Genomic DNA, 12,974 nt, shown 5'->3' on the forward strand with positions numbered 1-12,974 from the left:
AAAAGAGCTGAAACGCTAAAAGAATTGATCTATGTGTTTATTAAGTTATCTTCTCTCATTGTTTTTGCTGATGTTGATGCCGCTCACCTTGCTAACGATGTAGATGAGATCTCCTCTCTGGAAGGCCAACTCGTCTGGCTCGTCGGCCTCGCAGTCCCATAAACCTTGGTAGAAGTTAGCGTAATAATCTGACGACCCAGCTGAGAGGAAACACAAAAAAGCACAAAATAAATAAAACGAGACACTGTTCTTTTTTCCCATCAAGCGTTCAGACAAAATCAGTTGCTGCACGCCACCGTACACACACCTGGGCATCGTTTGAAAATGGAGACTTTCTCATTATTGTGGCTCTGTGAAGACAGTCGAGGAAGGAAATTGAGGCATTAGGAGCAAAGCTGATAGTGAGATGAGGTTCTGACCTGATTTGGTGTTCCTCTCATTGCTCTCGTCTGCAGCATCTGGAAAATCATCCTCTGAAAGAAAGAAAAACACCACACACACACACACAGATAATGTTTGAGACAGAACATTTTCCACTTGAGACGATTTAATAATTCATTTTTATGAGCGGTAAGCTAAAGGCAATGGCAGCGTTTCCTAAACTATACTTCAGGGCCCAAAAATGGATTGTGGCCCAATCTGTCATGTGACTCCCACATGGCAGTGGTATTCTGTCATGTGACTTCCACATGGCAGCGGTATTAGCAGGCTTTCATCACAGCGGGCTCCTCGTCCACAATCAATTTCTCCAATTTATCAGAGTCGCGCGCTGAAAGAGTTGAAGAGTGGCTGTGTTCAAGGCACATGGAGGTGGACATGGCATTGATTGTGGGGCGTGGCGCACGCACACACGCAGGCGCGCACACACACACACACACAGGCGCACACACACACACACACGCAGGCGCGCACACACACACACACACACACACACACACACACAGGCGCGCACACACACACACACACGCAGGCGCACACACACACGCGCAGGCGCGCACACACACACAGGCAGGCACACACACACGCAGGCGCACATACACACACAGGCAGGCACACACACACGCAGGCAGGCACACACACACGCAGGCAGGCACACACACACGCAGGCAGGCACACACACACACACACACACACACACCCGGCCGGTCTGAGAGGTGACACACTGATATCCCTGCTCTCTGTCTCCCACATCCATCCTGACCCTGTCAGGCCGACAGCAACGCCACAAGCCAGCAACCCTATCCACCCTGCAGCACAACCTGCGCCTCCGCTTCCAGGAACAGCAGGCAGGACACACACACACACACACACACACACACACACACACACACACACACACACACACACGAGAACATAAACATACTGTACATCTACACACAAATAAGCGCACACACTCTCTCTCTCTCTCTCTCTCTCTCTCTCTCACAAACACACACACACACACACACACACACACACACACACACACACACACACACACACACACGAGAACATAAACATACTGTACATTTGCACACAAATAAGCACTCTCACGCACACACACATGCATGCACACACGCACATGCACACACACAAAATGGGGGGAAGAAAATCAGGTTACAGCAAGTTTCAAATGAAATTATATATATTATTTTTTAATGCAGAGACGACACAAAATGGGAAAAAAATCAGGTTACAGCAAGTTTCAAATTAAATTATTATATATATATTTTTTTAATGTAGAGACGATTACAAATACCCGCATGCATTATGCATGAGTATGACTTTCCTAAAAACGGGAAATTGCCGCACATCGCCATTACACTGCCAGGGAGAAAAAAAGAGATCGTAATTTAGTTTGTAAAGAGTCCAAACATTTGTTCAGCGCTGTTCAAGTGCTGTAGAGCAGAGCATCCTTCAGTTGAGAGGCCACCGCCATGGGCCAACGGTTTCTATATCAAAGTGATTTAATTTTCCAGTCAATAAAATCAGTCATCAGCACCAGAGCCAATACCAGCATCCCTCTGCATTCTCCCTGCAACACAGCCCCGTTCAGCTCTGTGCTCCCACAAAATGAAGGGAGCTCATCACCTGGAAAATGATGCTTCAAACTTATTCCGCCTTCACCCCACCAATTTAGCTATGTTGGAAAAAAAGAAGTAATTCTGCAAATTCTGAATATTTGCCAACACTAAGAAAATGTCTAAATCTTCCATGCGAACAATGAATGTTGCCAATTCTGACTGCTTCTAACTGATTGGGTAATTGGGCTTGGGAATCAATCCCAGAATGCAATGCAAATCAATCCCAGAATGCAAGATTGCGCATTGCATCTTGGGATTGTTTTCCACCATATTGCTTGATTTGCAACCGTGTAACTCATTCAGAATATTGGCTACACGAGGACGCTACCAGCTGGCATTTTGCCCTGTGTTCAAGCTCCACCCCCTCTCCACCGCGAGACCCATTATTGCAGCCTTTTACACAACTCGCCCCGACCCCACCCGCCAATAACAGGAAGCGAACGCAAAGAAACTCGAACGCAAAGAAAACATCAACGTGGACACTGCGTGACAGCAAGTAAAATGGAGACAGTGGGTGGCTCTCAGAAACTTGACGTCACATTCCAAAGTTCAATAAATTACAACCTAAAAGTCTAATCAATTGACGATATACAGTCACTGCATTGATGATATATGTATATATATTTATTTTTCATGATTTCAGGTTCTTCGAATACAAACAAAAGGCACTTTTCCAGCATTTTGTGGTCCCGATCGCTGGAAAAAAAAGCTGTAGTGGTCTGGTCATTTAGCAGTGTACCAATCACTGTAGAGACGTGGTAAGTGACCAAAGAGAGGGGCGGAATGATTGATAAGTGAAGGGGTGAGAAAGTGAAGGGAAGAGCCTGTCATTCGATATGCCATCTGTGGTCAGGGTCTGTACCCCTTCCCAGATGGCTTTGTACGCCCAGCATGACAGTCCCAAGACTGATTTCCCTCTCACCAATGATTTTGGCAAAGGTAATGTACTCACTGAGTGAAACAGAATCTTGATGTATCTGATTTAATAGAAAGAGTGATGGACGATGGCGCTGAGAAGATCAGATCTCCCCCCCCTTTGTCCTTCTCAGGATCCTGTAGCCACCCTGTCACATGGGACTGTACTCCTCCTCTGGAGGGAGTTGGGTGGATTTGCTCCAAGACACTTTTGCAACGTGCTCAATCAAACTCTAATATCTATTAAAGATGTGACATTAAGAGGCCCAGAACTATTTTAAGCCCTGAGAAATACAGTTTTTACTTCCTTTCAGCTCAATTGCTGTTGCTAGGCAATTTTAGCCCACCAAAAAAAAAACTCTGCTTAGTGGATTGAATGCTAGGCTATTTGTTGCCTGGCAACATTAGCTAATTGAACTTTATATCAGAGAGCATTCAGGACTTACTGGGTTCTTGCTGCTTTGTAAATAGATCGCTCTGTCCCCAGTAATGAGTAGGATGGGGAGAGGGACCAGGGGCCCTAAAGCCGTGTGAGGTTCTGTAACAGCCAGCTGAGAGGGACCAGGGGCCCTAAAGCCGTGTGAGGTTCTGTAACAGCCAGCTCAGCCCTGACATGCTTATTAGTGTTGCTTGATTGATAATGAGTGATCAGCCTGGGAGTTGCAGTGATAGGGAGGCACCTGGCAACACAAACATCACAGCCAGATAAGTTTATCACAGCCATCTACTGGGTCTTACAAGGGTTCCTTAGGGCTTGAGAGTGTGTGTGTGTGTGTGCGCGTGCGTGTGTGCATGTGTGTTTGCCCATGTGTGTGTGTGTGTGTGTGTGTGTGTGTGTGTGCATGTGTGTTTGCGTGTGTGCATGCATGCGTGTTTGCGCATGTGTGTGTGTGTGTGTGTGTGTGTGTGTGTGAGAGAGAGGTAACCATGTCCCATACCTGGCAGCACCTCATAGATATCGTCTTCATCCTCCTCCTCCTCCTCCTCGGGCCCTCTCTCCGGTCCTGGCCGCGTGGTGGTCTTCCACTCCTCCTGGCTGCTCTGGGAGGCCGGGCCGGGCCGCGGCGGCGGAGGGCCCGTCACCCCTTCGATGTCATCGTAGGTCTCCTCTTCCTCCTCCTCTTCCTCTTCCTCGTCGTCGTCGAAAGGGATGAAGCTGGAGCTGAGATCTATCGGGAGGAGGACGGAGGTGTTAGTGGAGCGGTGGAGGACGGTGTGGCGCAGAAGGTGAACACGTGCAGTAAGAGCACAGCAGGAGAAACGTCGGTCCTGGTGGCACAACAGGCGTGGAACACAGGCCATATTCTAAGTGATGACTAGCATCACTGTGGTTTTGGATCCGGCTCTTGACATGTGCCGCATCACTCGCATGCATCTTCCCTGTCTCTCTTCTGTTCATTGTTAAAAGCAGAAAAGCCATAAAAATCTAAATAAAGTTCACATCTTCGCTGATTAGTAGACAAATCTATATGTTAAAAAAAAAAAGAACACAAAAGACAGCCTTGCTCGAGACCACTTGATGTGAAATCAGGTGGGGAAGAGAGAGTGAATAATGGTCTGTAAATCTCGGGGATTCGGACTGGGTTTTGTAGTGAAACGGGGCCGGAGGGAACTGAGACAAACTGCCAGGTGTCTGTTACTTCCCGCAAATCAGTGGGCCGGTCTGAGCCCATTTTAGAGCAGAAAGAGGCACAACTGCTCGCTCAGACGGAGGAGCGGTCTGATTGCAGGCGACTGGCCACTGCAACACAGGGTATCAGGTCCCGAGCCATACACCATCGGCCGGGCAGAAATCAATGTTGCTGGAGGATAACCAGAACGTCTACCAATCAATTTCCTGTAAGTTGGAATTCGGTAGGAGGGTCAGGAGGAGTTGGGGTGGGGGTGGGGGAGGGGCGGCTAGGAGCACTGGAGCTACACGGCGGCGCGCACGACACGGTCGGTGACGTGTCGAATGAGGAGGTTCAGAAGTCGCCCGATTGGCTGGGCTGGTCGTGATGGATCGACAGAAGTCGCCTGATTGGCTGGGCTGGTCGTGATGGATCGACTTGTTTTCACGTGAATCAGAGATGAAAAAGGACTTGCTTTCATTTCTGACCTTTCTGACAAGCAAACGTCGGGAAAATGGTGAGAGCGGGAGGGGGGGAGGGTCGGACAATTGAGTAAACTATTGTTCTCCTTTTACTTTATTTTCTAATCAGCTTTTCTTTTTCTTGTTTGTTTGTTTTTTTTAAGTAAGAGACCATGCTTACCTCTCAGGACGAAATTGATCTGGGCCACCCATTCTCGGGCCTCTCGCTGGCTGCTGGCAGTGAACTGGTGGGAAAGCGTGACAATAATACCATCATTATCATATGACATCCGAGGGAGCATTTACACGGGGACAAAAGATCTGATTTGTGACTCTTTGTAGCACGGATAGGATCTCTTCCTGGCTGTCTAAATATAACAAATCCAAATTTTCCCTGTTGAGATAGTTGAAATGAAATGAAATGAAATGATATGAAATTATCAGGTCCGTGCCACAGATGGTTTAAAATCAGATTCTCTGTCCCCATTAAATATAGCCTAAAGCCAAAATAGTGTGAAACTGTCAATCCTGATTGAGTGAGAAAACAGGGTTATGCACAAGCAGCATGATTTTATTGTTAATGTGCCCTTTTGCCAGGCCCAGGCCCGGTTCTACGGGGATGCAAGAGCATGCACTGCACCCCCAGTTTAATATTTTGCACCCTCAGTTGAAATTTGCATCCACGGCCGATATGACTGTGTCTCATAGGCTAGTGGGCTCCTTTTTAAAGCTAAAGTGAAGATCCTCGTCGGGCAAAAAACTGGCGTGGCCATTTTCAAAGGGGTCCCTTGACCTCTCCCCTCAAGACGTATGAATGAGAATGGGTTCTAGTACAGACATGCCCACTTTATGCTAATCCCATGCTGTTTTTGCAAAAAAACATGCAGTGTTTTGCAAACAGTATCTATTATTTTCGCCTATTCTATTTGAATATTTCTGCATACCGGGGTCTTAGAATTGCATGAATTGGGTATGCCTGGAAAGCTGAGACTCTTACGGATTCAATGAGCCCAATGTATTCATGTATGATGATGTTAGCCCCCATAGTAGCATTTCATTTTGGACCGGTAAAACCTCCAGCCCGCTACTAGTGCACCCCCACTAAATTCACACAAGTCATTTATGGCCCATTTCCACCGCTGGTATCAGCGCGGCCCCGCCCAGGTCGTCTCGCTTTTTTGTCTCATTCCACCGATCAAAAACGTGGACAGCCCGGGTTGAGTCGTGCTAGTTTTGGTCCCTGCTTTGTTGAGGTTCCAGCGCTGTGAACCCGGTACCATACCGTGACGTGAAAACACTGCAGACGACTGATTGGTCAGGCAGAATTGTGTTTACTGTATCTACTGACTGTCAATGCTGGATACCAGTTTAGTGGGGCTTACCTTCTCTTCTTTTAATGTTATTTCCATCTTTTGTGTTGCTGCCTTCGGCTCTGGTGAAATAAAATCGATCTCCTTGCTCAGCTTTAACATGACGGTGGTTTTCAATTGTTTTGAGAGAGAAAAAGTCAGCTCCTCGGGAAGCCCTTTGTAGTTGGCTCCGCTAGGCCGCAGGCGGGGGTTTAGCGAAGCCGCGGTCTTGCCTGGTGAGAGGCCGCCGGGGTAGAGGCTTCCCTTCTCCCTGTAGCGCAACTCCCGTCCCCCGCGCAGTGCATGCATGTGAGTTTGAGTAACAACAAAGTGATATCCATTCTCCTAGCCGATTGTCACATTTGCCCATGTACACTGTAGGTCATTTAGAGGCACCAGTATTTCATAAACAGTTTAAAAGTTCTGTGTATGGATTTAATTTTAATGGTATCGCTATGACGACCAGGTGTGGGCGGAGGCGAGTAAACTTGCTATGGAAACAGAGTCTATATCAAGTAGAGACGAGTAAGACCAGGTCGAGTAGAGCTGGACTGTGCTGTTATATGTGGTGGAAATGAGCCATTAGTTCTGGAACCGGGGTTTGGCCATGCCACTCACAAAACAAAGTGTATCAAAAAATATCACATTCATGTCTCAATTAGTGCATGTTGTGATTATACCCACCTGGTAGGGCCGTCGTCCTGGGGCACTGAGCTCGAAACATGCGTTTTTTTTAGAGTCTTTGCGTAGGTTGGCCACCGGCTTTACCGTATAGCCGTTGATATAGAATGAACCCTTCTGCTGTTTGTCTGTGGAGAAGAGTGAGCATGGTAGATTCCCATTTGATTCGTTTTTAAGTTGCTCAAATGTGTAGATCTGTAGATGGGTTAGCATTCCAAACAAACCTTTCTCATTCCCAAAGTAGTAGAATATTGTGTTGTTCAGGACACACCATCTCTTTTGCCACTCTGAGCCGAAGAAGCTGTGGTCTAAAAAAAAAAGAAAAAAAAAATTATACACAACAAAAGCAAAATACCATAAATGCAGTGGGTTATTCATGTGTAATATCCTCCTTAGATATATATCCTTTGCACATATATATATTTATAAATACTTTTCATGGTATATTTTATTCCACCCAGATGATTGAAGTTTGGCATGTAGGACATTGGAATATAATTAGTCAGAAAGTTAGGGCAAGTAGCTGAAAGTCAATTTAGTATACTTCTGAGTGATAAATAATTTACAGTATTGCAAGACTATTAGAATGATCCCAATGCTGTAAACCCAACACATTTGGTACTCCAAGTAAGTTAAAACAAACAAATAGTATTATTTGTGAATACTATTTAACCCGGATCTGGTATTGTGCTACCTCGTCGTTTCTTCTCCAAGTAGCCGTGCTTCAAGATGTTGCTGAGTTCCTGGGCCGCCACGCTGGGGATTTCCCCAAAGACTGTGAACAGAAGAATGGACACTGCCAATGAACTCCTCATTAAGAGATACTTAATATGTTCTTAATTCCTGCACGGAAATAGGCCCCAAGGCAACACGCACACACTCACGCACGTACACACACACACGCACGTACACACACACACACACAGAACATAAAGTCTACTAAGCTGTGTATCAAATACACCCCTGCCTAGGATCAATAGATTTACAGTGCTGCTGAGCACTGCAGTCCATACGTCTACACTGCGCTTTTAATGGGAGTGACCTGCCCGTGGGAATTCAAACAACCCACTCCAATCTGCAAAGTCACGTTTTTACTACTACAGAAAAGTGGCATAACTTTGAGTTTAACTAAACTGCGTGGTGCAGCGGTTAGGCAAGCAATATGCACAATATATTTTTACATCATATTCAACGCACTGATGCCAGAAAGGATCAGTGTTTATCAGCTTACTTTTGAGGTTCTAACAAGAAATCAGCTTATAGTGCCCCCGTTTTCTAACCCCAGCCATTAGTGGGGAAATTGCAAGACTGACCCCGGGTCAGCTTCAAGGGCCATCTTCCGCCCTACGCCTCACCGGAGGAGTACCTGGCTTCTCCACGTGTCAAAAACAAATCTGGGCTTCCTCTCCGTTCATTAGTCACCGGGCATTAGCCTTACAAGGAGAGGAGCAGAGGGAGAGCAGGAACCGCCTTTTGAGTTTGAAATACAGGAACAATTTAAAGTCCATTTACACTAGTCAGTGTGACACCCCATTCAGACGGCCGATGACAAGGGAACATGCCTGGAGTCTATCCGCTTTGAAAAGGACCTGTTTAACTGCTAGGAAAAACCAAACATGTCAAAGCGTAACTGGGTCCTCGAGTTTAAACAAAGCGGATCCCCTAACATTAGACAAATAGGAACCTCTTTCTCATTCATAAAAATCAGGAACATGAAAAAGCTCGCTGGCCGAATGCCGACTCCTACTCCTGTGTGATACCTAGCTGTGCCCTGTCAGAATTCAGTGTTTTTTGTATTTGTACTTGCCCCCCCCCGCCCCCCCCCCCCCCCCCCCAACAAAAATAAAAAGTTAAAAAAACACCACCGCCATGATCTAGACTCGACTGCTTTTCCGGTTTTTCGCTCAAGTAACATTGCAGAGATTTACGCATCAGGTTCAGAGCGATCCGGTGTATGATCCGATAACCCTGCGGCGGCGCTCCGGGGCTCGTGGGCGTGACAGATGAGCGGGTCACTGCAGAGCAGCGGCCCAGACACCTCACGGCACTAACGCACTCACACATCATCGTGGGCCGGGCCTTTGTGTGTGGATGGACTGACTGCTGACACTATAAATACAGAGGTGCTAAGGACTGTTTTGTCAAAGGGAGCCTGATTCGGTACATCATAACAAACAGCCATCATTAGGCTCCTCCACCTCATCCATCCGCCGGCAGTCCGTCCATTTCTCCGGGCCCTGCTTCCCTGTTGCGTATACCCTCTCTTCTAATCCCCTCATCCGTCTGCCTCGCTCGCTCTTCATCTATCTCAAAGGTCGAGCCCGGTTAATAGACGAGGAGGTACAAAATCAACAGAGGATCACTCTGATCTGCTTGGGTCAATAAACATTACACATTCGTGCTGTGTGTTTAGTACTTTGACACAGGAAGACATCACCTCGCTCGCTCTCTCTTTGTATGAATCTGAAACGCTGGTCAAAATGAGTGTCCTCTAGAGAGAGAGAGAGAGAGTGGCGTCAGCGGAGGACCAAAATGTGTGACTCATTAGCCAATGAACAGCCGGGAAGGGGTCTCGCGCTACTTTTTGAATGCTAAAATAAAGCTGATAATGTACCATTTGATTCTAAAAAATAAAATAAAAAAACTTTCAAAGTACAACACAAACTGTCCATTTTGCTGCAACTCGACAGTGCCGCTTAATCCAGGACCTTACTTCCTGGAACTCTTGAGAGTAAAAAAAAACTGGTCCATTGGAGTGAATGGAGATGTCGCGACTCTTCTATATACACGGCTCTGGTCAAAATGAGCGGACGCAAAAGCAACAACAAAGGGATTTCACATTCGGCCGGATTCCACGGGTGGTGGAGGGATGTGTATTGAACGGAGAAACATGAACACTATAGTTCACGGACCTTCCACAGGGTAGCAGCACAACCTAAAAGCATGTAGTACAGTTGACTGAAGTCCTTCTATGCCCTTGAGCCCGCCCCTCAACAGAAACAAGAATCTGATTGGCCCAGGGTGAACAATCTCTCTTTTAATCAAATAACACACTAACACCTCTCAGGGACCAACACAATTTTAAGTGTGATGTTCAGGCTGTAATGTTATTTGAAAAGGTGTAATTTACAGCGTTAAAAACCCAACAATCATGGCGGTGTTTGAATTTGGAGTTTGAGTCGGCACAGAGAGACACATTAATGCATCTAATTAGGGCCTCATCAGAATCGCAGACAGACGGCACTCTTTCATAAAAATCATAAATTGCATTATCAATTATTCAGAGCAATGCCACGACTTCATTTTCATCCCTTTTGCTTTTTAATTAGCACCCTCCACAGCTTTGGTATTGACATTAATTTGATGGCAATTTATTGGTATTTCAGCATAACCTATTTAGCTTTTAGCTGAGTGCAATTACCAACGGAGAGAGGCAGATAGATGGAAGGCTCCAATCACGTAGCGTGTTTAGTAAATCAAGGTGAGGGCCTGCTATAGGCCGGGCTAACTGAATCTAACCGTTCTTAATGGTCATCAACAAGAAAAGATTTGAGTCACCCCGTTTGCAAATGGGAGAAAACGATCAATAGAAATTGACCAGAGATATGTGTTTAATTGATCCGGCCGGGCGAAGGAGCATTTCCAGAGGAAACCTGACCTGTGTGTGATGATGTTAAGTGCTCTTGTTTTAGTTGCCTTTGGCGAACTTGCTTTAAAACTCCGGAGATACACAACAATGCATCCGAGCTGCGCGGTTTGCCACGGCCGCAATCTCTCATTTGGTTATTCACACTCTCTCAGCATGGTGTTATGAGCTCAGCAGTTGATCCCGCAAGAAAAGGCTGATTTATGTTAGCATGACCAGAGGGAGTTAATGTATTCTCTCATTAAAATCCACTTTAGTTAGGCTGAAAGTCAATCAAAGGCTGGGCAGAGAGTGAATCAAAATGAAGGGGAAATGGTTGGGTGGGAGGACTGATATGTTAACTTACATTATATCTTAACTGTGGTCATAAATGTAACAAAGACGTTATGAAAACACAAAAAAATGCTCAAAAGTAGCCGTGATGATGCTGCAGAAGAGGGAAAATGCTATGGAAAACAAACAGAGGGAGCGCAAAGGGAAGTGAGCGGTAGCATCCTTTCTTTGAGACAGTGGGGAGGAGAGGAGAGGAGAGGAGAGGAGAGGAGAGGAGAGGAGAGGAGAGGAGAGGAGAGGATGGGGACGGTTCTGATGGGGTTCAATCCCAGCAGCGGTACGACGTGTGGTTTCAGAGGCAGAGGTCTTCTTAACCACTACACCATCTCAGGTACGGAAAGACAGATTTTGCCTTTTCAATCTATCCATCTATCCAATCTGTATAGAGAAAATAACATAGAGTAGCAGCAAAACAAGGTATTTGCGTGTTATCAACTGTTAAGACGTGAGCAAATGAAAACATTCTCCAGTTACGATGTACGCCTGACGAGATTAATACGCCTAAACAGAGGCGTCTGGCCCAGGTCGAACGGATTAAAGGCGTAGGTGACTCAATAATATACTCCAGGTATGGCTCAAGATGAGCTCGATATCGCACGTTCTCTTTCTCCTCTGCTTAGTCCTTGAGCACGCGGGGGCTTTCTCAGTGCCTTTTTCGATGCAGGAGGCATCGCATTGAATGCAGCATCGGGGGGGGGGGGGGGGGGGGGGGGCAGGACCTGACCCTCGCGTGAACTCTGCTGATGAGGTGAAACAGAAGGCACTGAGAGGCTCCCCCCGGGCCTGAGGGGGGGCCGGCTTGCAGGCAGGAATGCTGCTGATTCCACAGACGAGAGCGAGCGAGACCGCAATCCTCTCTCCGATACTGTCCTTGATTAGGAAAAAGGATGGACTCGGTGCACCTTCACCCAGCCGGCGCTCAATCTGCGCACAGGCCCGGCTAAATTGATACATTTTTCCTCATTACAGCGGGAGGCCTTTTGCTGCGCGTCCCTCCAGCGAGGCGCTCGTCAAGAGGGGAGGAGAGAGACAGAGAGGCACTGAGGTTAAGGGCACAATGTCCTCCTTGCCCTCCAATCCTCCCCCCTGATTGGATTAGGAACTTCAGTCATCGATACATAAGCCGTGTATTGAACCCCCTAATGCATGTGTTTGAGCAACGAAAAAAAAACATGCAGTGCATTATATCAGCGTGCCTGGTGTGTGTGTGTGTGTGTGTGTGTGTGCGTGCGTGTGTGTGTGTGTGCGTGCATGGCATCTAATATCATTTAATGAGAATGTGAATTTATGCAGTGTTTTAGATTTTTTTATTTTATTTTTTTTTTGCCGAGGATGTCAATGAGGTTAAGCAACAAATATCAGTCTCTGGCTTAGGATAAAGGATTGTAGCCATTATATAACACAATACAGTAGAATACAAGATTTATTGTACACACATGGGACTCGGGGGGGAAATAATACACGTGAGACTTTTTCTCAGAGGTTTTCTTGACTCATTCGGATACTGGACATTTAGTTATGGCGGACACTTTAATGCCATCTGGAAAAATTGGCCAAAGTTATTTTCAGAGTTACTCTGATGTTATCCGGAAGGGAAAAGCAATATTTCCGTGCTTCTGTGTAGGAAATATACGTCAAGTCATTCTAAGCGCCACTCAATTCCTACATTCAAAAATCATAGGCTGGCCAGTGTAAAGACACTAAAGGGGCTAAATTTACTGTGTGACATGGGCTTCCCCCTGGGCAGCCATAAGCAGTGTCTACAGCGACCCTGAATTTCCCTTTTGTAGATTTACTACCACTATTCAAATGCTTAACTGCAGATACAATGATCCTCTAATCGCAGGGGATGGTTTTCAGCTGCTTCACTGACACCGACAAAAAACTGTGGTAGGAATATAAATACCAACAATGGA

The 12,974-nt window shown here is 46.4% G+C and overlaps 1 protein-coding gene across 1 annotated transcript in view; it reads right to left on the bottom strand.

Annotated features, from left to right (window-relative positions):
* Nucleotides 1-12,974, bottom strand: part of skap1 (src kinase associated phosphoprotein 1) — a 41,342-nt gene that overhangs the window by 14,671 nt on the left and 13,697 nt on the right. The window contains exons 5-11 of the mRNA XM_083634691.1: nt 7,774-7,854; nt 7,304-7,387; nt 7,083-7,207; nt 5,231-5,294; nt 3,917-4,147; nt 420-473; nt 88-200 (exon numbers count right to left, since the gene is read on the bottom strand). Coding sequence (XP_083490817.1) covers nt 88-200; nt 420-473; nt 3,917-4,147; nt 5,231-5,294; nt 7,083-7,207; nt 7,304-7,387; nt 7,774-7,854 — 752 coding nt within the window. The remainder of the gene's footprint in view (nt 1-87; nt 201-419; nt 474-3,916; nt 4,148-5,230; nt 5,295-7,082; nt 7,208-7,303; nt 7,388-7,773; nt 7,855-12,974) is intronic.

This window comes from Poromitra crassiceps (assembly GCF_964638095.1).
Source record: "Poromitra crassiceps genome assembly, chromosome: 4".
Taxonomy (NCBI): Eukaryota; Metazoa; Chordata; class Actinopteri; order Beryciformes; family Melamphaidae; genus Poromitra; species Poromitra crassiceps.